Source organism: Capra hircus, chromosome 1 (assembly GCF_001704415.2).
Source record: "Capra hircus breed San Clemente chromosome 1, ASM170441v1, whole genome shotgun sequence".
Lineage (NCBI taxonomy): Eukaryota > Metazoa > Chordata > Mammalia > Artiodactyla > Bovidae > Capra > Capra hircus.
In genome coordinates this window covers 87,384,833-87,411,512 of record NC_030808.1, presented here as the reverse complement: position 1 = coordinate 87,411,512, position 26,680 = coordinate 87,384,833, and the positions used below count along the sequence as shown (strand labels likewise).

The window sequence follows — 26,680 nt, the reverse complement described above, 5'->3', positions numbered from 1 at the left end:
TTGGTGGTAGCCTATGTATAGAATTCTCTGTGTCTTGTTCAGTGTCTGACTCCTTTGCATTTTTTAAGTCTCATTCTAAGTGATACTATAGAAACCTTTCCAGATCAAGCTATCTAAGGTATTCCTTTTCAGTTATTCTCTACTAAACCACCTTGTTTATGTCCTTGAAAACTTTTCTTCAAGCTCTGTTTCTGTTTGTCTTTTGTTTTATTTATTTGGTTTACCCGCTTGACCTTATGCAGAGTCTAGTATGAAGTAAGGAGAAGGCAATGGCATCCCACTCCGGTACTCTTGCCTGGAAAATCCCATGGATGGAGGAGCCTGGTAGGCTGCAGTCCATGGGGTCGCTAAGAGTCGGACACGACTGAGCGACTTCACTTTCGCTTTTCACTTTGATGCATTGGAGAAGGAAATGGCAACCCACTCCAGTGTTCTTGCCTGGAGAATCCCAGGGACGGCGGAGCCTGCTGGGCTGCCGTCTCTGGGGTCGCACAGAGTCAGACATGACTGAAGCGACGCAGCAACAGCAGTATGAAGTAAGTCCATGAAAGAGATCCTACCTCAGGTTAGGGTGGAGTAGGAGTCAGAGTAGGAGGGAAGAGGCTTGTTGGGGAAGTGATGACTCAGTTGTCCTACTTGAGAAGAAGAAATAGGAATGGGTTTTGCATGTGAAGAAGGTCCCGCCCAGATTTTTGGGATATTAGACAACGCCTTGTGATGGGAATCAAAAAGCAAGAAAGATAAAAAGGGTAAGGGAGGATACCTTTATGGGAGTAGGATTTGTTTTCCTCCATTTTATTTTTCTGAAATGTACATTGCTAATAGTTATGTAAATCAAGTTGTCAACTTTTTCATAAAAAATGGAAGCTGGTGAAATTTTTGTACAAAATTTGCATTCTAAAAAAGTTGGCCTTTGACCCAGTGAAAGAACAAAATTTTTATCATTATGTTTTGTCGTGATTTTGTGTATTCATTCTTCAGGACAAGCAGTGGGAAGAGTTCTGTTATCAATGCCATGTTGTGGGATAAAGTCCTCCCTAGTGGGATTGGCCATACAACCAATTGCTTCCTGAGTGTTGAAGGAACCGATGGAGATAAAGCCTATCTCATGACAGAAGGGTCAGATGAAAAAAAGAGTGTGAAGGTATACTGTTTGACCTTTAGTAGCATAATGCACCTGAAATAATGTCCTTAACTTGTTCTTTTGGAAAGCCTTTTTACAAGATGTCTGCATTGCTAGAGATGGAAGAACCATTAGTATTTCTCTTCATAGCTTTTACTTTTTAATTTTTTTTTATTATTTTTTTTTCTTTTTAAATTTTTAATAATTGGTTTTGCCATACATTGACATGAATCCACCATGGGTGTACATGCGATCCCAAACATGAACCCCCCTCCCACCTCCCTCCCCACAACATCCCTCTGGGTCATCCCCGTGCACCAGCCCCAAGCATGCTGTATCCTGCATTGGACATAGACTGGTGATTCGATTCTTACATGATAGTGTACATGTTTCAATGCCATTCTCCCAAATCATCCCACTTCTCCCTCTCCCTCTGAGTCCAAAAGTCCACTATACACATCTGTGTCTTTTTTGCTGTCTTGCATACAGGGTCATAGCTTTTAAAACCATCAGTAATATTTTGGATTTCCTAAAGTACTTTTGCTTCAGAGCTAAATTCTTAGAAGAATCAAACCTGTCCTTAACTTAAAATGAAGATAAATTAGAATGAAAAGTTTATAAAAATTTTAAAGTGCTGTTCCCAGTGAAAAGAACATTACTGAAGTGTGTCATCGCTGTTTAATCACAAATCTTGTCTTTCTAAACAAAACTTTGTTTAAAAAATTGGGCTCTGGAATCTGTTTTTGACCCAAATCTGTGTCTTTAGAAACTGTTTTTGCCTTTGGAATATTTGGTAAGCTAATTCATGTCTAAATGCTATACTTTATCAGATAAAGGCCAGTGGTAGTTCCCTGCTGCTGCGGCTGCTAAGTCACTTCAGTCATGTCCGACTCTGTGTGACCCCATAGACAGCAGCCCACCAGGCTCCCCCATCCCTGGGATTCTCCAGGCAAGAATACTGGAGTGGGTTGCCATTTCCTTCTCCAGTGCATGAAAGTGAAAAGTGAAAGTGAAGTCACTCAGTTGTCTCCAACTCTTAGCGACCCCATGGAATGTAGCCCACAAGGCTCCTCCGTCCATGGGATTTTCCAGGCAGGAGTACTGGAGTGGGGTGCCATTGCCTTCTCCAGTAGTTCCCTACCTTGTATAAATTTCTTAAGGAATTCAGTGGCACTAGGTGTTTTCAGCCAAAACAAAAAGAAAAAACAATTAGGATGCAAGGTGTTTGCTTTGGTATGAAAGCAGGTGGAAAAGGCACTGTTTCTCATTATATTCACTTCAGTCATAAGAGCTTTCCCACAAATACAGAAGTTCAGTATGTGAAGATCCATGCCATTTTAGTTTTGACTAAACTGTAGGCAAATTCATAGGTCTCGTCATCCTCCTGTGAGTTTGCTGTTTGATCACAGCAGGTAACTCAATCGGTCTAATACCCTTCAGTATTTATTTATGAACAATAAATGAGATGATATTTATGAAACTATTCACACTTTTAAGCCATACAGAGGAGTCACAGGTTTGTAATTCTATCAGAAAGTTTATAAAAGGAAGCAAAAAAAACACTACCTATCATTGTCACTGTGGAAATTCACTTCAACCCTGATCAGGACTACTGTGGCCATTTGATAATAGATGTTTCCCTTTTAAAGTTTCATGTAAATTGCAAAAGAATCATAGAGGTATGTGTGCTGATGCCCTTTCCTTGATTATTTATTTTGTCTTAAGCCCTTTGAACTTAATTGTATGTTTAATTTAACACATACATGAAAGATAATAAACGAATGTATATCAGAAGTCATCTTGAGTAGAAATATTTTAGGGAGCTTAAACGGAAAGAGAGGCCATCAGTCAGTTCAGTTCAATTACTCAGTCGTGTCTGACTCTTTGTGACCCCCTGGACTGCAGCACACCACGCTTCCCTGTCTATCTCCAATTCCTGGAGTTTACTCAAACTCATGTTCATTGAGTCAGTGATGCCATCCAACCATCTCATTCCCTGTTGTCCCCTTCTCCTCCTGCCTTCAATCTTTCCCAGCATCGGGGTCTTTTCAAATGAGTCAGTTCTTCCCATCAGGTGGCCAAAGTATTCGAGTTTCAGCTTCAGCATCGGTCCTTCCAAAGAATATTCAGGACTGATTTCCTTTAGGATGGACTGGTTGGATCTCCTTGGAGTACAAGGGACTCTTCAAAAGTCTTCTCCAACACCACAGTTCAAAAGCATCAATTCTTCTGCGCTCAGCTTTCTTTACAGTCCAAGTCTCACATCCATACATGACTACTGGAAAAACCATAGCTTTGACTAGACAGACCTCTGTTGGCAAAGTAATGTCTCTGCTTCTTAGTATGCTGTCTAGGTTGGTCACAGCTTTTCTTCCAAGGAGCAAATGTCTTTTAAGTTCATGGCTGCAGTCACCATCTGCAGTGATTTTGGAGCCCTCCAAAATAACTTCCCTGGTGGACTTCCCTGGTGTCTCTGATGGTAAAGCATCTGCCTACAGTGCCAGAGACCCGGGTCAATCCCTGGGTCAGGAAGATCTCCTGGGGAAGGAAATGGCAACCCACTCCAGTATTCTTGCCTGGAAAATCCCATGGACAGAGGAGCCTGATAGGGCTACAGTCCATGGGGTCGCAAAGAGTCGGACACCACTGAGTGACTTCACTTTCCTTTCCTTTTCGATAAATAAAGTCTGTCACTGTTTTCACTGTTTCCCCATCTATTTGCTATGAATTGATGGGACCAGATGCCGTGATCTTAGTTTTCTGAATGTTGAGTTTTAAGCCAACGTTTTCACTCTCCTCTTTCACTTTCATCACAAGGCTCTTTAGTTGTTCTTCACTTTCTGCCATAAGGGTGGTGTCATCTTCATATCTGAGGTTATTGATACTTCTCCTGGCAATCTTGATTCCAGCTTGTGCTTCATCCAGCCCAGCGAGTGGGCATAGTCATTAACTTGAAAGCATGCTTGTGTGAATACTGCCTAGTGACATTCCTTTACCACCCCCCCGCCGCCAATTAGTAAGCAATAAATTCATTTTAGAAGAGTCAGGAAATACAATTAGAAAAAAAGAAAAGAAACTCCACAACTCACACACTTCCAAAATCAGTGGAAATACTTTTGTATGGAGTTAAATTGGTGTTTCTCTGTAGTTTTAAAAGAAAATGGTTTTATATGCTATTTTCTGATTTGCTTTTTTTCCCTCAATATATTGTAGATTTTTTTTCATACATACAGTTTAATCAAGTTCAGGTGTTGCATAGGATGCCATTTGTTGGGGCATTTAGAATGTTTCCAGCCCACATTGTTTGGCACGATGGTATGAGTCAACTGTTCTCATGGCTGTTATTTTTTTCCTACTTGGTAATTTTTAACCTCAGGTTTTTCAAGATTTCCCCAGATGGTTTTATTTCAAATTATATAAAGTTCTACTTTTTCTACATGTTTTGCAAAAATAAGCTTAGCAAGTCCTAATATTTAAAATTTTTCTTGTATTTTGTTACAAGTAGTTTTTTTTCTTCTTCCCTTCCCTCTTTAGACAGTTAATCAGCTCGCCCACGCCCTTCATATGGACAAAGACTTGAAAGCTGGGTGTCTTGTGCATGTGTTTTGGCCAAAGGCAAAATGTGCCCTCTTGAGAGATGACCTGGTTTTAGTAGACAGGTAAAATTACATATGAAGTGTTTTTTCATTGTTAAAGGTTTGTTTAATAGAAATGTTGCTTGCGTGTAGAATGCATTACATAAAAATTTTAAATTTTTGTGCTGCTTTTTTCTGCTTTGCTAGATTGTAACAGAACATTTAAGGTATTATTTTTTATTTTGTTTCTTAATGGTTACTTGAAAGTGCTGATTTACCAGTATGATTCTAGTACAGGAAATTTCAAGAACTGACCACTTTTTTCACCAGATTGACTTTGTAGTTTGGATAATGAGCTGGGCCTTAGAGACTGTCTGATTCTAGATATGTTGATTATTGTGGTTTAGTCGCTGAGTTGTGTCCAACTCTTGACTCCATGGACTGTAGCCCACCAGGCTTCTCTGTCCATGGGATTTCCCAGGCAAGAATGCTGTAGTGAGTTGCCATTTCTTTCTTTGGGGGATCTTCTTGACCCAGGGATCGAACCAACATCCTTAGGAGCCCAGATATCTTTGATAGATAACTCTAACCAGTTATTGTTTTTAATCAGTAATCATTCTTGAGACCTAGCTTCCCAAAATAACTGCTGGACAGTTCATACAGCTTTTCGTTGTTCAAGAATTAATCAGATGCTTTTGTAATTTATTCCTAGCTCTTCTGTTTAACCTGCATTTGATACATTCTTTAAAAATCATCCTACTACATTGCTTCTTAATAAAACGGTAATGTGTGTCCCTTTAGCAGAGTCCTTAACCAAAAAAAAAGTAGTTAAATGATTTTTTAAAAATTGTGGTATGCTCTTTTAAGTTAAAATTTCAGTGTTTTATGGAATTTTATTTTTAATTTGATGAGGGCCTTCCCTTTTGATTGAAAGACTATTTCAAGTAATCAACAGAAATAGCTTGGATGAGAGAAAAGGTACTTGGGAGATAAAAACATTGGGTTTATTTTTTTATGTTTTAATTTTTTTAATTATTAATTTTTGGCTATACCATGTGTTATATGGCATCTTAGTGCCTCAACCAGGGATTGAACTTACACCCCCTAACCATTGAACTGCCAGAGAAATCGCCTAAAAGCATTTAGTTTAGATATAATAGTTTTAATTTTTCTTTTACTTCTTGGCCAGACTGTATCCATGACCCCAACCTGTTTATCTTGCCAGCTGGTCACAGGATACATCAAGCCAATGTATATACAGTTGGACTATACTTTTTATAGTATAAATTGTGCATTAGCCTCATTTTTTTTCTAGTGCTTATTTTCAGCCTCCTAAAGCATAGAATTTTTTTTTATTAGAATATAATTGCTTTATAATGCTGTGTTAGTTTTTGCTGTACAATGAAGTGAATCAACTATATGTGTACATATGTCCCCTCCCTTAGGCCTCCCAGACCTCCCTCCACCCCACCCGTCTAGGTCATCACAGACCACCAAACAGGACTTCCTGTGCTTCATAGCGGGTTCCCACTAGCTATCTATTTTAACATATGGTAGTGTGTGTGTGTGTGTGTGTGTATATATATATATATATATATATGTATGTATGTATGTATATACACACATATATCAGTCTTAATCTCCCTGAGAAAACCATAATTTAAAAGGACACATGTACCCCAGTGTTCATTGCAGCATTACTTAAAGTAGTCAGGACAAGGACACAACCTAAATATCTAATGACAAATTAATGGATAAAGAAGTGGCACATATATACAGTGAAATATTACTCAGCCATAAAAAGGAAATAGGGTCATTTGTGGAGATGCGGATGGAGCTAGAGAGTCTGACACACAGAGTAGAATAGGTCAGAAAGAGAACAACCAATATTGTATATTAAAGCATAAAGATCTTAAATATTCCTCATGTTACTTGTTTTGTCAAAAATCATGAAGTTTTCTCTCTTTAATAAATAAACATTTTTAACATTTGTTTAGTTGTCAGTTCGATAGGTTCTGGGAGTTGTCAGCAGAACAGAAATATATAGTGTACAATTCTCAACTTTCCACAACTGCTCTCTGATAGGTGAGAAAGTAATTTAAATCTCCTAGGCCTCAGACTGATAACTGGTAGAAATCCTATCCTTTAGACTTCAACTAATTCTTAAAAGTTAAAAAAAATTATCTCTCTGTAATCTAAATTTTCTTTTTAAAGAATGTATAGGGACTTCCTTGGAGGTCCAATGGTTAAGAATCTGCGCTTCTGTGCAGGGGGTGTGAGTTCATCCCTGATTAGGGAACTGGGGATTTCATATCCTAACATGCTGTGCAACATGGCAAGAAGAAAAAATATATAGGTACATATATATATATATAAAGTATAATTCTTATTTTATTCCCATTAGTCCGGGCACAGATGTCACTACAGAGCTGGATAGCTGGATTGATAAGTTTTGCTTAGATGCTGATGTCTTCGTTTTGGTTGCAAATTCCGAATCAACTCTAATGAACACGGTAGGATCTAATCATTATTTTGTTTGAGTGATAGAATATGAAGTAATATCCTTTCTGATTATGAAAAGTAAGGTAAATCCAAGTCATATATTAGAAGGAAGCTGTAATATCACGGGTGAATGAAGGGGTTTGCATTTCTGTGGGACTAGAAGGACTGATTTTGGATTGATGGTTCTAGCTTTTAGTGAGTATTTGAGTCCAAGGTGTGTTGTTGACATTCACTGTAGTTATTTGCAGGTTTCTAAAGGAACAGACACCAGAATTGTTAAGCTGTTGACTTAAGTATTTTAAATAAGATATAACACTCCCACCTCACCTCCCTGTCTGGCAGGCAAAGCTTTTTTCATATTTTGAGTTTTGTCAACTTTCTCACAAAGGTTTACCTGTGTATACCCTAGATTTCCACTTACCTGTGTACACTCTAAGCTGCTGTTAAACACAGAAGAGTATTTATCCAGGATGTCTAGAACCAGACATATCTCAAATAAACTTTCCAGAGTTTTTATATCTAATATCCAAAGCTATAGTGAAGCATATAAATGGCTAAACACTACTAAAACCTAGGTGTTACCAATAAGTCCTGTTTTGTCACTGTGTTGTCAGTGTTTATGTGGCCCGACTGTATCATAAACCCTGTTGCTCTGACAGCACTGACAGCTGTTACAACCTGATGGTATAAAAAAGAGGTAAATGTTTAAAATCTGGTTTAGAGTAACCCCATTCTTGAGGTGTCAGATAAACAAACTTTGATATACATCTTGACTTTGGTACCTTTGCTTATGTTATTCTTGGCTCACAATTCTTTCCCCTCTCAATTTTTCATCCTTCAAAAAGCCATTATCGGTACCATCAAGCCCATCTTTATCACCACTTCCTCCTTTATAGATCATTTCTTAATTTTAGTTGGATTTTATAGCATTTATGGCACATAGCTTTTATTGTTTATTATGATACGTGTGTTTTACATTAATTTACTTAGTCTAAATCTTTGAGAAGATTTGAGGTAGATTTTTAAATATACTATCATATCTAGCAGTATCTTATGTCCTGCATGTAGTAGAAACAGATGAATATTTGTTCAGTTGAATTTCAATAAAGACTCATGAGAGAAGCAGGAAAACCTTAACTTTTGCTTTCTTATATTTTAATTTTGTCATCTCTGGAAGTTTAATGTTCTGAGTGCTTTGGGATCTTTTGTCTCTGTGGGTGTTCTGGGTGTTCTCACTGTTGTTAAGTGGTTCAAACTTTTAGATTCAAATAAGGTTTCACGTATAAATATAGAATTAAAGTAGCTTTAAAACTGAACATACTGTTGGGTATTGGATGTTTTTCAGGAAAAACAGTTTTTTCACAAGGTAAATGAGCGACTTTCCAAGCCTAATATTTTTATCCTGAATAATCGTTGGGATGCCTCTGCCTCAGAGCCAGAATATATGGACGATGTAAGTTACATTTTTTTCCCTCGAGTTTTGAAATATAGTAATGTACATTGGTATCTGAGCAAACAATACACATCATAGAGTAGAACATCATAAGCAGCTATTCTCTTACTTGAGAAAAGAGTATAGTTGTACAGAACCTGAAGTGGATATGTGCTAAGTAGACAGAGTATTAAGCTACTTTGAAATAAAGTTGTATTATGACAGTACTGTCAAATCATTTTAGATCTTGAAACATCCTTTTTAATTCTCTGTTTAAGTATAACATAACAGAAAAGTGTACAAATCACTGGTGTCCAGCTCAGTGAATTTTACAAATTTAATACCTTCGTAAGGGTCCAGGTCAAGAAGCAGAACATTCCAGCACCCCAGTATCCTGCATTTCTAGCCTCTACCCTCCAACCAAAGGATAACCACTTGTGTCTCTGATAGCCTAAATTAATTTTTTGGGTTGTTCAACTTTGTGTAATGGAACCACGTAGTATCCACTTCTGTGTCGGGTTTCTTTTGTTCAGCATTAAATGTGTGACGTATATCCATTCTTTCGTGCATAGATGAAGTACATTCTCATTGTGGTATAGTCTTTCATCCTATGAATAACAGTTGATCTCTTCATTCTGCTAGTGATGGGCATTTAGGTAAATTTCCTTCTTTTAGCTATTATGAATAATGCTGCTGGGCATATTCTTGTGTATGTCTTTTTGTTGCGCACTGGTGTATATGTCTCTTGGATATATACCAGTGGTTCTCGCTGTGAGGGGTTGTGTGCTACTGGCATCTAGTGGGGAGAAGCTTGCAATGCTGTTAAGCAACCTGTAACAGAATAGCTCTTGCCCCCAGACCAGATTTATCCAACTCACAGTGTCAGTAACGCAGGAATCAGTAATCCATGGGTGTAGACTGAGGAGTAGAATTCCTGGATTATAGGTAAAGAAAATGCTATTCTAGTAAATGCAGCCCAAGAGCTTTTTGAAGTGCTCACATAGGTTTACATCTCCATCGCCACATTGAGGGCGGTGCTTGGTTTGTGTCATTGCCAGTGCTTGGCATCTTTTGCTTTTAGTTCCTCATTTTAGTCACGCTGGTGGTTGTAGAAACTGTTTAGAAAGGATGAAGAATCTGGCATTTAGTGTACAAGTAATATTTAATTTGCTTGATGGTATTTCTGATCTTAATAGTAGTATGTATTTATTATTTTTTTAAGAAAACTTATGGAGAATTCTTTGGCAGTCCAGTGGTTAGAATTCCATGCTTCCATTGCAGGGGACATGGGTTCAGTCCTTGGTTAGGGAACTAAGATCCCACAAGCCACATGGCCTGATCAAAAACAAACAAACAAAAAAACTTTAGAAAATACATTAAAAAAATAAAATTTATACTGTCCCATCACTATTCACATGTTAGATTATTTGCTTTCATTCTTCCCCTGACCCCCCCCATTGAAATTTTGCTAAATGTGAAACCTTATATCCTGTTATTAACTCGTTTTACGATCATACTCTTTCAAATCAAGCTCTCATTTAATCATCAGAGAATCAGAAGATAGCACCCACAGATTGTTCTTCTCCATGCCTCTTTAATTTTATTAAGTCTTAACATGGAGATCTCTTATCATAGCCATAATGTTAAATGCTGGTACTAAACCCTAACTAACTTCTAATCCTTATTCCTAATTTAGATACCCAAGTGCTAATCTTAAACTTAATGTCACAGCTCTAATCCGTAGCTAATGTATTCTCCCAAATTTTAATTCCCAGTGTTTTTTGGAAGAAAAATACACCGTTTATGCTCTGATTCCAAAATAAAACTAACTTCATTATAGCAAATTGATTGCAGCACTTATTTTCTAATTTTAAAGGTATTAATAGCTTCATTGTAGAAAATTTAGATAATAAAATCCTAAGGAAGAAATTAAATTGCCGCCCATTTTAGTGAGTGTTGCCTGTATGCCACGTATTAATTATATAAATATGTATACACATCATATATCCTTAATACAGAATTAAGAACCTTTCCCTGTACCATTAAGTACTAGTATTTGCTACAATATATTTCTTAATGGTTGTGTAGTATTTGATGGTCCATCAGAATTTTAAATTAAATTTTCAAGGAAGAATCATTAAGAGGAAGATTTCCTATCAGCAAGTATGAGACTTCATTTATTAGAATTTTTGGATTTATTTGTTAATTATAAGACAAAACTAACAAAACATTGTAAAGCAGCTATAGTCCAATTTTTTAAAAAGTAGGTGAAAAAAATTAAGTTATAAAAAAAGTATAAGGCAGCTGTTACTACATAGTATAGTAATCACTTCAGTTCAGTCGCTCAGTCGTGTCTGACTCTTTGTGACCCCGTGAACCGCAGCATGCCAGGCTTCCCTGTCCATCACCAACTCCTGGAGTCCACCCAAAACCATGTCCATTGTGTCGGTGATGCCATCCTTAATATCACTATAAATGGAGTTAGTATAGGCCTGTAACTCACATTTGTTTAGTTATTAGAATTCTTTTAATACCCTCTTTTTTTGCTAGGTACGCAGACAGCACATGGAAAGATGCCTGCATTTTTTGGTGGAGGAGCTCAGAGTTGTGGATCCTTCAGAAGCACGCAATCGTATCTTTTTTGTTTCTGCAAAGGAAGTTCTTAGTGCTAGAAAGCAGAAAGCACAGGGGATGCCAGAAGGTGGTATGTATTCATTATAGATTTCCTTTTGAAATATAAATATAGATTATAAAAGTAGCATGCAAATATCTTATCTTGTTATATACCAGGTTTTAAACCTCTTCACCTAAATATTACAGGTGGGGCACTTGCAGAAGGATTTCAGGCAAGATTACAAGAGTTTCAGAATTTTGAACAAATCTTTGAGGTAGGAGTTTTGTGAATGTATTGACTAATATAAAACTAGCATTGGTTAGAAAGTGAGCATAATCTTCTGTTTTCATTACCTGTCCTTGTTAATAACCTTTGGTGTTATTTAGTGTAGTTTCTGACAGAGCAAGTGAAGCAAGGAAAGTTTGAAGAAAGAAGGTCCCTGCGAAATGGATGATCTGTAAGAATGGAGAATTAAAGATTGTAATTTCTTATTCTTTTTTTAAAAATGTATTTGTATCTAAATGAGATATATTTTCTAATATTGTGTTGTGTGATGAATATAATACTCTATATTCAGTAGTTAGGGACAAGATTAAAGAAATGTAATTGCTGTTGGAATGGGTAATAGAGCAAAATGAAGATCTCTTTTCTTTTGATAGAACATAGTTAACACCACTTGACAAAAGTTAATTACATTTCTCAACTGTATTGCCACCTGTTAATTCTCCATGTTTTATGCCAAATGTGCTGAACAAAACAAACGGATGCAAAAATAATTAAGATACAGGTCCTATACTTCAGGGGAATTGAAGCTACTGAGGTGCAGGGATAACTAATGTGTGTGCCAGTGGAGAGAGAAGATCCTGTTATATTTTGGGATAGGTGTTTTATTCAGAGACCTTGAAACATCCTAGATTGACTGAAAAATACTTCAGCTGTTAATCTTCTTGGCTCTAATTTAGCTCTGTCTAGTTGTATTTATTAGATTACATATCTCCTCACCCCCAGATGAACACAAATACTCAACTGAAAAAACTTCCATCTATAATTCTTCCTTATAAGTAGTAACTATTATAATACTAAGGACATAAATATTGAATGTACTTGGCAGAATTTTTTAAATTAATCATTTGCTCACTATCCCCTACTTTTAATTTGGTGAGAAGAAAAAGACCATTAGGTAGACAAAGACAAAATGTTTAAGACAGCATACTCTCTGTTCCCTTGGTAAGGTGTTTCTGATTCTTCAGAGGTCCTTGGAATATCAACAGGTGTTTTGTCAAGTTAAGCTGTAGGATACATGATATCCCAGTTAATTAAAGATCATTTTTATATTCTTGCCCTTTTCTTGCATAAGAGATTTAATCCTCTACCCACTGTTATCAGGAACAGTCATTTCATCCATGGGAAAAATATTGGAGAGAGTATCTTTTGTTGTTTCCCTCATCTTTTCTTATTTATTGAGCTTTTCTTTCTTTGTCTGTATGTGTTTATCTTTGATTTCTCCTACCAAATCATGTACTGTTCAGTTATACACTCATACCTCTTTCATATTGGTTCCTGGTACAGCTTTTGCTTTCCCAGAATATCTCCTTGAAGAGGTGGGAATGAGAAGAATAAAAGATGTGCTGTAGAGCACTGGTCCCCAAACCTGGCTGGTGATGAGAAACACACGAGGTACTTTAGAGACCTGCAGGCTCCTGACCTATCCCAGAGACTTAATCCAGTAGGGCTAGGACGGACCTAGGAATCTCTTAAATGTTTAAAGCTCCCCAAGTGATTGCAATAATCAGGAAGAGTTGGGAACTGTTCTTTCTAATGTTTTTAGAAGAAACTTGGTATTTCACTTTTTTATTTTAAAAGTTCTTTTGAGAATCTAAAAATTATGTTTGGAAAAAACTATTTATGAGCAATAGCTTTTCCATGAAGCTGTAGAGAATGTTAGGCTTTAGAGTTTGAAATTTTTGTTTAAAGCTATGATAGATATAAAATGAGAATTAGCTAAAAGTGATTTGAATTTACCTAAAGAAATAGTCATATGGGCAAACAATTTTGTCTTGATGCCCAAACCTTTTTTTGGTAATTACATTGACAGCTCTTTTCAACTGTTGGCCAAAGCTCAAGTTTGTTACCTTTAAAATTAATTTTGATAATTTATGATTTCTTATAAATTGATACATTGCTGAGAATTTATAATTTAGTATAAAATTGTTTATTTAAAAATTTCTGTATTCCTTTTCTATATATACCTATATATAGATATATCATTAGATAAAGTATATAAGAAATATATATATTTTAATCTTAATTGAGATTTGTCAATGATTTTATTGCTTTGCTGTATCCTCTAAAGATTAATTGAATAATTTATCAGTTTCTAAATAGCATTTTTTGGTTGTTAGTCATTCAGTTCAACTAATGTTTACAGAAAGTTTTTTTCTGCTTTGATTATAAAAGTGGAATGAATTTGTCTGTGAGTGTAGCTTTGGATGTCTTCCATGGCTTTCAGTATCCAGATTTCGTTGTTGATTAATTTTTAATTATAGTTTTTGGCATTTCCTACTCAATACAGGAGTTATTAAAATTCAGGTATTTTGATTGTTCCCATATGACTTTTCTTGATTTTTTTTTTTTAACATTATGATGACAACATGTGGCCTTAAATGCCCATTTTCTGTTTTCAGAATTGACTTCTGTTTGTGTGTGTGTAGTCTTACAATTTTTGTGAAAAGAAAAACTGTACCAAGTTCATCATTTTATCAAACAGTCTGATCTTTACCATAGAACTCTTGAGATTCATTTGATTTAGAAGAAGCTGAAAGGTATATGGTATCTTGGTGTTCTTTCTTCCACTTCTGTCAGTTTAAAATATTTCCAAGTAACACGTTTGGAGTGGTAAATAGCATGTTATTGGGTATTTGGGGTCTTTTATCAAGAAGACTTGACAAATTTGTTTTATGTTTTGATTACACATAAATATTAATACTTATAAATTTGTAACTACATATGACTAGTTGTAAGCTATTTTCTTTGGATGTAAGTAGAAAATCAGAAGATCTTAATTGAAATGTGATTATTGTTTTGCTTCTAATTTAATAAGTTTTCAAGCAGCCTCTGGCATATTCTGACAAGATGGAATTTAAATCATCTGGTGTAGTATTTTAAACTTCACCTTATGAAAGCAGAGTTCCTGATGAAATAAGTCTGGGTACTATTTGCAGGCTATATGTGACCTCCATGGAGATTCATAAGTACGTTAGTGTATACAGGACTCTGAGAAATGGTTCAGTAAAGAAGCTTTATTTAAATTAGCATTTCCTGTACTTCATTTGGAATAGAGTATTCCTTTTGTAGTTGACTTTTGATATTTTTCTAATCAGTGAGAACATCAGTGTGGGATACTTTTTAATTAGAAAACAATTGCCTGTTTTCTTCTTCCTACATATTCACTACTGTATATTTTTGAATCAAGGAATAACTTGTAATAACTTGGAGATTTTTCCTTTTTGTCTAGTCTAGCTCTAATACTGTGCTGTTATCTACAAATTTGGGGTCTTCATTGCTGATATCTAGATCTGCTTCATCGAGGAACATAGAATTTCTTTTAACTCTTTTTCTTTTAAAACTTCTTATTCTTTTATTATAGTTTTGTAAAGGTTAATTTGGCAATTAATGAGACAGTTATTTAAAGTAAAATCAAAGCTTTGTTTTGGTCATTAAAAAATAAGCGGTTGATATTATGGTTGATATTATGTAGTTTTAGTGGCTTTTGCTCTGGCATGTACAAAACAGTAATACTCTTAACTTCCTAACACTAATCTTTTCAAGGTTAATGATAATTGAGAAACTTATAAATGAGCTTGATGAGCAAAAATGAGACTATGCTTTGAAAAAAAGTAGTGGGCTCTGAGTTAAGGAAACTGTTAGCTAAATGAATTATCCTCATGTACCCTGGAGCTAAAGAAATGAATCTATTTTGTTTTCTATACACTCCAGTATTCTGGCCTGGAGAATTCCAAGGACTGTATAGTCCATGGGTCGCAAAGAGTCGGACATGACTGAGTGCTTTCACTTTCTGTAAAGTGAAGTGAACAAAATAATCATTTTAGAAATGTAAAGGCTTAATATAGATTATAAATAGGACATTGATTAAATGTATACCAATGATTTCAAGGTAACGAATAACAGTGCTAGGGTACTGACTACCTTTAAAACTTGAAAGCTATTTATTTTGATAAAGGATAGTATTACTTTAGGAAGTAATTATCACAGTTTGTACCAGTTTTATATTAAGCTCAAGAAAATAAATTCATGGAAATATTAGAGAGTTGGAAGGTATATCCTTTTAAAAATTTATTGTAAAAAATAAACATGATGTCCTACAGAACATCTGTTTTGAGTATTGATGTTGTAACCCAGATGAGTGTTTCTTGATTGTTTGAAGACCAGCTAGCATTTCTCTATAGATGCTTGAAGTTGTTTTCAGAATTAGACTTTCTATGAAGTAAAAGTGAAAGGTCAATTTCAATTTAATAATTTTGCTAAGATTTAAGTGATGAATCACACTAAGTGTTTTAAATAACAAGCAGTATGCACACGTACTGAAATTGAAACAATTTCACAAAAGAAACATCCATGATCATATGTGATGCATTTTCTTGTATTATTCTCTGTGTAAAAAATACTCCTCATGAATCACTGATTTGTAGAACTGTTAGTAAGTTAAGAGCTGCAATTAACTTGAAAGTAAAACATGAGATAATGTATCCTTCTGACCTGTATGCACATGCTATATTGTCCCATGACAATAATGGCATTATCTTAGAAATAGCTATAGATATTTTCTATAAACAATTTAAAATACTACGTTGTGTACTGTTAAAAGAGTCCTTTTCAGTTTGTTCAGGCTTTAATCTGTAGAAGTTCTTTTATGAATTTTATGTGGCATCATTCGACTAATTTTTTTCAATGTAGAATTCTGGTTGCATGGCTTAAGAACTTTATGAGATTATCAATTACAAATTTGAGAAAGATCAAGATAGATGAACTAGAAATAGATTAAAGGTGATCCAAGTAAAATTAGTAATCTAATAGGAAATCTTTTTTAACATTGAAAATAGTACCCTTTTTAATTTGTTTTTGAAGATAGTATAGTCAAAGATCCATTGCACATTACTGTGTAAAATTACACAAAGCTATGAACTTGCTGTTAAAGCTTTTTTACTTTTGAATCCTTGACTTTTTTTAACTTTTATAACTTTAAGTTGTGTTTATGTTTCATTTATTTTCTTTCCTTATGTCTGTTTTGGTTAATGTTATGAACAGCAAGTTTTTGTGTTTAAATTCCTGAAAATGTTTGGATGGAATTACAGTAATGTGTTATGGCTTGGGCCCCTCGCAGGAGTGTATCTCGCAGTCAGCAGTGAAAACAAAGTTTGAACAGCACACTATCAGAGCTAAACAGATACTAGAAACTGTGAAAAACATAATGGATTCAATAAACGTGGCAGCAGCAGAGAAAAGGTATGAATTCATTTTATTGCAAAATAAAAATTATTTTTGTGTCAATATGAAAAGACTGATCTAAAATTTTTATCATTATTGAATACCTTTCACACTAACATCAGCCTAATAGGTTTAGCTGATGCCTACTTGCTTGTTTTTTAATGAATATTTGAAACTGTTAAGCATTTTTTTTTACAACCTTGAACACATTATTTACATTCTCAGTATTACATTCTCAGAATACGATCTCAGTATTCTTGTGTGTGAGTTGTGAGTTTTAAATGTTCAGTGACTTGAAAATACCTTTAAAGCGGTAGAACCACTTCTTTAAACAGAATTTTTCAAAGTTCAAAACAGGTGACTTTTTTTTTTTACCTTCAACCTATCACTCATCTTTTATTTATTCGTATGTTAAAACCTTGAAATCACTCTTTTATGCCAGTTGTGGTTTTATATCAGCTGGTAAACAATCAAGGTGGTACTACCTGCCAGCCAGAAGGTGAATTTGGTAAGCATTACTCCATATGTCATACTGTAGTACAGTATTTTATTTCATTTATTGCCTGATAACAATGAAAACGAATACAGAAACCAGCACTATTCAAAGAAAAGGGTAGTTCTCACAAACTTGGTACACGTGAAACTAAGATCAAGATGTTACTAGATGTTACAAGCATAATGATGTTAAGCCTCAACTGAACCTTTAAGTGGACTTAAAGCCAATCGATGGAAAGATATAAAGCATCTAAGATTAAATCCAAGATGATATAAAATTGGTAATTTTAAATGTATTTGATCTTGCTGAGAAGAAAACTCCACTCATATCTAGGTCTGTTGCCTAATTTTGGCACTTTTGCAGGATGCATTATGTATAAAATTAGAGAATTTGCAGCATAATAAACAAAAGGGTCAGAACCCAGAGTCTGATTGCCGCTGTGTCACAGTGTTTCTGTATATTGAACTCAGTTGCTATATTACAGTAGCCAAAGTAAGTATTGGTCCACTGGATTGACCTTAATTTTTATAAAAATATAAACATTGAAATAAACCTGGCCCAAAAAACAGATGTGAATTGAGGATGGTTTGTAACTCTTTTAGCTAAAGGTATTTAAAAAAGGAATCTCAGGCTTTTGTTTTCCTGTGTCATCCAAGGGTTAACAAATTTAGCAGATAGTAAATATTCTAGGCTTTGTGGGCCATACTGTCTATTTTGCAGCTACTCAGTTCTTCAGTTTAGAGCAAAAGCAGCCGATTACACCCAATAGGTACTGAGTGCATGTGACGGTATTCCAAGGAAACTAACAAAAACTAGCAGCTGGCTGGATTGAGCTTGCAGGGTGCTTCATTAAGTAGACTCAATAATGAGTTAGTTCTGTTTTGAATATTTGTATCTGTGAAATGGGTGGAGATTTAGAATCCTTATTAATACTTTCTAGGATTCAGGTACCACAGGAGCAGAGAGAGAGCAGTTTCTATCCAGTCATCTGTAAAACATTTTATGAGTGAAATGTTATTTGAATCCCTTTTAGATGTTGAAATACAAGGTGTTCTTTTTTTTCTTATATCATACTAACAGATGGTTCAATATATGTGAGTGTCTCCTTAATTTCTTTAGAACTAAAATGTATCCTGAATATTAATTACTCTTCATACTATAATAGGGTTTATTCAATAGAAGAGAGGGAAGACCAAATTGATAGACTGGACTTTATCCGAAACCAGATGAACCTTTTAACACTGGATGTTAAAAAAAAAATCAGGGAGGTTACAGAGGAGGTTGCAAATAAGGTGGGTAACGTTAGCTTTGTGATAATATCTGGGAATGAAAATACTTTTGATAGTGCTAAAAATATCATCCATCTGTTACTTTAAAAGAATATTAAGTTTTTTCAATTTGATTTTTTTGAGTAGTCAGTCATCTTGTTTAAATTTTCTAATTCTGATTTTTTTGTATTTCCAGGTTTCATGTGCAATGACAGATGAAATTTGTCGACTCTCTGTTTTGGTTGATGAATTTTGTTCTGAGTTTCATCCTACTCCAAGTGTATTGAAAGTATATAAAAATGTAAGTTACATTGTTGTTAAATGTTATTCAGATACAGTTTACTTATCTTACTGAGTCTTATTCCACTCTTTAGTGATTTGGCCATTTTAGTGTCCTCATGGCAATCAGTACAGGATTAAACTGTTAGATCTCCTGTGCATTCTTATAATAAATGTAAATTATAAAATACATAAGAAAATTATCCACTTCAAAAGAATAAAGTCATTTTAGTGTTTACTACTGTTTTAGCATTTTTATAAAGTCTGTATATGTTCTAGAGAAGAAAATAATGTGGACACTTACTACCATTGTTAACAGGAGTTAAATAAGCACATAGAAGACGGAATGGGAAGAAATTTGGCTGATCGGTGCACCAATGAAGTCAACGCTTCAATGCTTCAATCCCAGCAAGAAATTATTGGTAATATTTATGTCTGCAAGTTCATATGTAGTTTTTTCTCTTTTTTTCAATGATAAAAGATTTAATATCTTTTAGGTATCTTATAAAATGTAAAATATTATTTACTGTTGTTAACCAAAGTATCATAATTTGGTTCTTTCTAGAAAATTTGAAGCCATTACTTCCAGCTGGTATTCAGAATAAACTACATACACTGGTTCCTTGCAAGAAATTTGATCTTAGCTATGACCTAAATTGCCACAAGTTATGTTCAGATTTTCAAGAGGATATTGTATTTCGTTTTTCTCTGGGCTGGTCTTCTCTTGTCCATCGTTTCTTGGGCCCTACAAATGCTCAGCGGGTGCTTCTAGGATTATCAGAGCCTATCTTTCAGGTATCTATCTATATATAAATATCTTTTAGTAGGCTATTTTAAAAAAAATGTTCTATTTGAGTAGGCTTTTTATTAGGTGGTTATTGCTATACTGTACAGGTATGTATCTGATCCTACCAGTTGAGAGTCTCTTTTTGTTTCATCTGTGTGATTTTCTCTGTAGAACTAGCTGTGTCAGCTTTGCTTATTTGTACAGTAATATTTATGATATAGAGCCATTTTAGAATTAGGTATACTACTATATTTAAGGGAAAGCCAGTCCCCAAATTTTCATTCAGTACTGTTGTAGGTTACTCTGCATTCACTTTTGATACTCTTATTTTGTAAATTTTCTAATCTTAATCATTAAAAAAAACTTTTTTGAATTTTATCAACTCAGTAATTTTTCAGGAAAATTACAGGGTTTTAAAACCATTGTCACAATCCAGTTTTGGAACATTTCTGTCACCCCTGAGGATATGCTTGTGCTCATTTGCAGTCAGGCTTCATTTCCACCACCAGCCCTACTGCTAGTCAGGTTTCTTTAGCTATTATTTTTGTTCTTCCTGGACATTTCCTATGAATGGAATCATACAAAATGTGACTGGCTACTTTCACTTAGCGTAATGTTTTCAAGATTTGTCATCATACTCTATGAATGTTGTAGCATGTGTCAGCATTCAGCATTTCTTTTGTATCGCTGAATAGTATTCCACCGTGGCTGTCACGCGTTTTATTTATCCATTCATCAACTGATGGACATTTGAGTTGCTGTACTTTTAGGCTATTATGAATAATGGTGTTATAAATACCCATATACTGTTTTTATGTGGGCATGTGTTTTCATTTCTCTTGAGTATTTAGGAATGAAATTGCTGAGCCATATGGTAACTCCATGTTTAACTTTCTGAGGAACTGCCAAACTGTTTTCCAAAGCAGATGCACTGTTTTACATTCCCACCAACAATATATTAACATTCTGTTTCTCCACATTCTAATCAAGGCTTTTTTTTCTGGCAGATACAAAGTTGTATCTCATTGTATTGATAGTTTTGATTTGTGTTTCCCTAATGACTGATGATTTTGATCATCGTTTCATATGCTTATTCTTGTATTTCTTTTTGTAACATGTCTATTCAAATTTTTTGCTCATTTTTAAATTAGGTTATTTGACTTCTTACTGACTTTTAAGAGTCCTTTACATATATTCCAGATGTAAGTCTTTATAAAATATATGATTTCAAAATATTTATGTTTTTCTAGTCTGTAGCTTGCCTTTTAATTTTCTTATGGTATGTTTTAAAGTGTAAAGGTTTTAAGTTTTATTTTGTTATGCTTTCATTTTTTATTTCTATTTATTTATTATTTTTGGCTGCATGGCTTGTGGGGTCTTAGTTCTCTGACCATAGGTTGAACCCAAGCCCTTGGCAGTGAGTGTGAAGTCCTAACTACTGAACCACAAGGAAATTCTCAAGGTTTTAATTTTGAAGCCCAATATTTTTTTAAAAGACTGTTTTGGTGTGAAAAATTTGATATGCGGTTTTAATTTCTCTTGAGACTTGAGGGCCTATTGTTATAGACAGACTCATTGTATATTATAAAAATCTATTCTTTATGGTTTCAGATCATTTTTATTTTCTTCGTGTATTTATGGTAAACTCATTAATTGGAGTCATTCTTTTTGTAGTTTTACTGCTATAATTTTAAAAGAGAATATAACAGAATTTTGTAAATGATTATTCCATGTATAGCTGTTTAATTGAATTCTTCACCCCTCAACCTTATCAGCTCCCCAGATCTTTAGCTTCTACTCCCACTGCTCCTTCCAACCCAGCAACGCCGGATAATGCATCACAGGAAGAACTCATGGTTACCCTAATAACAACATTAGCCTCTCTTACATCTAGAACGTCCATGGGCATCATCGTTGTTGGAGGAGTGGTAAGAAAACAATACCTTTTTTTTTTAGAAACAGTATTTTTTGGTGTAATTAAAATTGAAATTTTTGCAAAGCTACCTGCTAGATCGGGAAAAGAAAGATATGTTTACTTCTGTTTCCAGGTTCTATAAGATGATATGAAAAGTTGTAGGTTAAAATTAGTGAACTGGATCTAATCTTTAAAATTTTTTTAATATTTATTTTTATTTGTTTTTAAATTTTTTTAAATTAGAGGATAATTGCTTTACAATGTTGTGTTGGTTTCTGTCACACAACAGTGTGAATCAGCCATAATATACATATATCCCCTCCTTCCTAAGCCTCCCTCCCACCACCCTAAATATTTATTTTTATATTAAAAAATAGTTGACATATAAAATTGTATTAGTTTGAGGTGTACCACAGGATTTAATGTATGTATGTATTGTGAAATGATTATCACAACATACATTTTTAAGTTATATTTCCATCACAGCACACAAAGAAACAATACTTATACATTGGAATAACAGTGATCCAGAGCCCTTATCTAGCCTTCTCCAAATACCAAAGAGATCACCTTAAAGTATTAAATGTTATTTTTTGTAGTAGTTCTTACATGTTAAAAAAAATTTTTTATGTCATTAAACAGCATAGGTTTACTTGTTTTCCTTTTTTTAAATTGACATGTAGCTTGATTTACAATATCATGTTTTAGATGTACAGCAAAGTGATTGTTTACACACATTACACACGTATATATATGGCTTTTTTCAGATTCCTTTATAGGTTGTTATAAAATATTGGGTATAGTTCTCTGTGCTATAAGTAGGTACTTGTTGGCTACTTTTGTTTCTTTTTTGGCCTCACTGCATGGTATGTGGGATCACAGTTCTGTGTGTGTGTGTGTGTGTGTGTGTGTGTGTGTGTGTGTGTGTGTGTGTGTGTGTGTGTGTGTGTGTGTGTGTGTGTGTGTGTGTGTGTGTGTGTGTGTGCGCGCGCACCCTAGTCATGTCTGCCTCTGCAGCCACATGAAGAACCACAAGGTTCCTCTGTCTGTGGAATATTCCAGGCAGAAATACTGGGATGGTTGCCGTTTCCTACACCAGGGATTCTTCCTGACCCAGGGATCAAATGTGTGTCTCCTGCATTGGCAGGCGGATTCTTTTACCACTGCACCACCTGGGAAGTCCCCATAGTTCCCTGACCAGGGATCAAACCCGTATCCCCTGCAGTGGAAGTGCAGAACCTTAACCACTTAACTGCCAGGGAAGTCTATTATAGTTTGTTTTGATTTTTTAAACTTTTGACCTAAAAAAATTAACATCCCTTTTTGAGACACATTGAATCAACTTACCAAATACTTGGCAGGTTATAAAAGTTCTTGCCTATTTCTGTGCTGCTCCTTTTTCAGCTTGATTTTCAGTAATTTCATATTATCTTATAGAAAAGGAAGATAACGTTTTTAAAAAATGGATCTAACTCAAGGATCTGTACAGAGCCAGTGCATTTTCTAAAATGCCTTTGTAGTCTCCCTAGTAGTGTCCTTCTCAAAGTAAGCTGTGAATTTATCTTACAGATTTGGAAAACTGTAGGTTGGAAACTCATATCTGTTTCATTAAGTATGTATGGAGCTTTGTATCTTTATGAAAGGCTCACTTGGACCACCCGTGCCAAGGAGAGAGCCTTTAAACAGCAATTTGTGAATTATGCAACTGAAAAACTACAAATGATTGTTAGCTTCACAAGCGCAAACTGCAGCCATCAAGTACAACAGTAAGTTGAAAGATTCATCTGTGTTTTTGTTTTAAAGCTTTACTGAAGTATGACATACATGCAGAAATGCATGAATAAGAGTACAACTCAAATAATTATCACAACGTGGACATATTTTATAATTGCCACCAAAATAGAAAAAATAGAATGATCAAACAGTGGGCTCAAAATAAATGTATGGTGGTGAATGTAATTTGTTTTTACTATTACAGCCCAGATTTATAGGCATGATTTTTTTAAAAACCCAAGAGAATTTTATTATAATAATAAACACCTGGGTCCTCTGAGTTTCTTTTATGTATCTCAACTATTTATTGTTAATTTAGTAAAAATACATAGGACCCCAGTCAAATCGATGCATAATATTCTGTATTAGGGTGCTACTGACAGCTGAATTAGAAAGTTTTCTGAGCTAAAGATAATTGCAATTTAGTAGAAGAAGCAACATTTACATAATTATTTTTTTAAAAGATGGAAAATGATAGGTAATGAGAGCTTCATAATGTGAGGCTCTAGAATCTTAAAGCATAAAGGACAGTGGATCAGTAAAGGTTTCCTGGAGGAGAGGTAGCCTGATGAGATTTGAATGTGCAGAATAGAAAGAGGGAGACAGAGAAAAGAGCCCAAACTAAAGACAAGAAGTCGGGGAGAAAGGGAATATGTTCAGAAACATGAGATAATTTCAGTGTGGCAGATGTGTACATAAGAGGAGTCCATTGGAGTATAAGCCTAACGATAGGACAGGTTTGGATAATCAGGAATCTTGGGAGTGACATCATTAATATTAAGCTCTAAAACAGGTGACTTGGCAGTGGTATAGTGTGTAAAGTGGTTTAGACTCAGGAGACAAAAACTGCCAGAAGATTGAACTGTTTCAGACACAAGATCAGAGCCTGTAATAACCTATTTAGAGCTGTAGGGAACAGAAACAACGAGGTCACAGAATTGAGACCAGTGATTTAGTCCATTCATTTCCCAAATATTTATTGAGCTCCTATTTTATTTAATGGTGTTAATTTTGATTTATTTATATTAATGAGGATGACGTAGACCTCCGAAAGAAATCAGTTGAGGTTCACATTTCATAAAAACAGAATGAAGCTTTCCATTCATCATTATCAAACATTAATCACCTACCATGTGACAATAGCTATAGCTAGAAGTTATGGTAAATTAAAAGTTGTATTCTTTCTTACATGACTGTACACTTTAACAGAGGCAACTTGAAATAATTATTCCAGTTAAATAAAATAATACTAGCCAAATATTAATGTAGTGAAATGTTAAAATAGATGCTTCATTTGTCTAATCTTGGTATTTGGTCAGATGAGGAGAGATGGGAGAGGGAAAAGACCATGGGAAAGATGAAGATGGGCAAGAGAACAGGAGAATAGTTGCAGAGAAAAACAAGTCAGTCAGTCAAAGTCCAGTGGTACACACCTACTAGGCATTTGCTCCCAATAGCAAATACATGATATTTGCCAAAGTTAACATATTAACTAGCACACAAATACACCCGTTGACTCTAGAAATGTAGTTAAATGTTGCTGTAAAGTATTTTTGACTAAGTCGCAGAAGTTCATGAAATTTCCTTTCCTGTTTCCAGTAATTTATTCTTATTGGTAGGGGATGAGAGTAAGGCTTAATATTTTCTGAAGAAATATACCCAACCTTTGCCTTTTTATAGATTATTCACATTCACAACAAAATGGCAGAGTAGTTACTACCTGTTGAGCATTTGTCTTGAGGCCAGATGAAATCAAGCCCACAGTCATATTAAGTTTACAAGTACCATACACTCTACCCTCCCTCATACCATTCTTAGCAATGTTCTTTGATACCTTATGTCTTAGGGATTTTTAAATCTTGTGACTTTTTTAATGTAAGCTTTAAATTAAAGCTTATTCATTTTAAAAAGACATTCATGACTGCTGATAAAATTGTTTTTTATTTTAAGGGAAATGGCAACCACTTTTGCTCGCCTGTGCCAACAAGTTGATATTACACAAAGTCATCTAGAAGAAGAAATTGCTAGATTATCCAAAGAAATAGATCAATTGGAGAAAATACAAAACAATTCAAAGCTCTTAAGGTATTTGAACTTTTTCTTCTCAATAATATGAACATTTACTGGTCTCATTACCAAAATACAATTATGTAAAATTGCTAGCAAATTTATGTTAAAATTTTTGGCTTTCTGCATTGGCTTAATTATAATTTTCCATATTTAATTCCATATGTTTTATAATTTCAGTGAAAACTAATTTCAACAGCAAAAAAGTATGAATTAAAGCGATTTTTTTAGATCCAGACTTAGAACCCTGTGTTAAGCTATATTTGTCCTTTTTTAGAGCAGTTCTGTTATCAAAATTATGAGTTTTCAGTCCTATGTATCCAAGATTCATAACTTCTCATCTCAGTGGGGACTCATAGGTATACTTAAATTTGAAGCAGCAGAAGTAAACAAGATATCCTAATATAAAGTGGAATTATGGTTTTAATATGATTTGTCATGGATTCTTTGGACCCTAAATAAGTTCTGCTTTGGGGAGTCAAGACCAGAAGTATTAGCACAAGGTCTATACTTCTTGACGGTTCTTAACTTGCTACGCATTAGCTCGCTCAACTACAAGTCTGGGAGAATCACTAAGCATCATTTCATTTCTGCTACTACTTACCAGGGCACATGCTACATATAGCTGCCTATATAAAAACAGTTTGCAATGTCTGCAAATTGGAGAGGCTGTCCTTGTGACCTGAATTTTGGAACACAAATATCTGTCCATGGTATCTTGGTCTGATCAGCAGTTACATTCTCATCGTGTTTCTGTTCCAGAGTCTCTGAAAACATGACTGCCTGTGACTTATCCCCAACATCCTTACAGACAGACACGCACACACACAGAATCTATCCATGCATGGTATTTCAGTCTGATCACCAGTCACATTCTCATTGCGTTTCTGTTCCAGTTTCTGAAAACGTGACTGCCTGTGACTTAGACCCCAACATCCTTACACACACACACACGCACGCACGCACGCACGCACGCACGCGCACACGCACACACACACACACACACACACACACACACACACTCTGTCCATGCATGATATTTGAGTCTCATCAGTGGTCACATTCACATCGCGTTTCTGTTTCAGAGTCTCTGGAAACGTGACTGCCTGTGACTTAGACCCCAGCATCCTTTCTCACACACACACACACCACCTGCCACCCAAGCGAATTTCGTGTGATCCATTGCTCCTATTTTAAATTAGATCATCCCAAATACAGCCTTTCAAATCTGGTGAAACAGTATCCAATAGAAAACAATTTTTAACTGAGGTACGTTTTTATTTTTTCATCTTGCTATAGTTAAAAAAAAAAACTGATAGATTATTGGTACTTATGTATCTCAGG

At 34.9% G+C, this 26,680-nt stretch overlaps 1 protein-coding gene across 1 annotated transcript in view; it reads left to right on the top strand.

Annotated features, from left to right (window-relative positions):
* The window catches only part of MFN1 (mitofusin 1), a 35,562-nt gene that overhangs the window by 5,978 nt on the left and 2,904 nt on the right, over positions 1-26,680 (top strand). The window contains exons 4-17 of the mRNA XM_018047540.1: positions 982-1,144; positions 4,658-4,782; positions 7,103-7,211; positions 8,546-8,653; positions 11,183-11,336; positions 11,453-11,520; positions 16,648-16,769; positions 18,413-18,539; positions 18,712-18,816; positions 19,114-19,216; positions 19,360-19,589; positions 21,357-21,509; positions 23,066-23,262; positions 25,220-25,354. Of these exons, the coding sequence (XP_017903029.1) occupies positions 982-1,144; positions 4,658-4,782; positions 7,103-7,211; positions 8,546-8,653; positions 11,183-11,336; positions 11,453-11,520; positions 16,648-16,769; positions 18,413-18,539; positions 18,712-18,816; positions 19,114-19,216; positions 19,360-19,589; positions 21,357-21,509; positions 23,066-23,262; positions 25,220-25,354 (1,899 nt within the window). The remainder of the gene's footprint in view (positions 1-981; positions 1,145-4,657; positions 4,783-7,102; positions 7,212-8,545; positions 8,654-11,182; positions 11,337-11,452; positions 11,521-16,647; positions 16,770-18,412; positions 18,540-18,711; positions 18,817-19,113; positions 19,217-19,359; positions 19,590-21,356; positions 21,510-23,065; positions 23,263-25,219; positions 25,355-26,680) is intronic.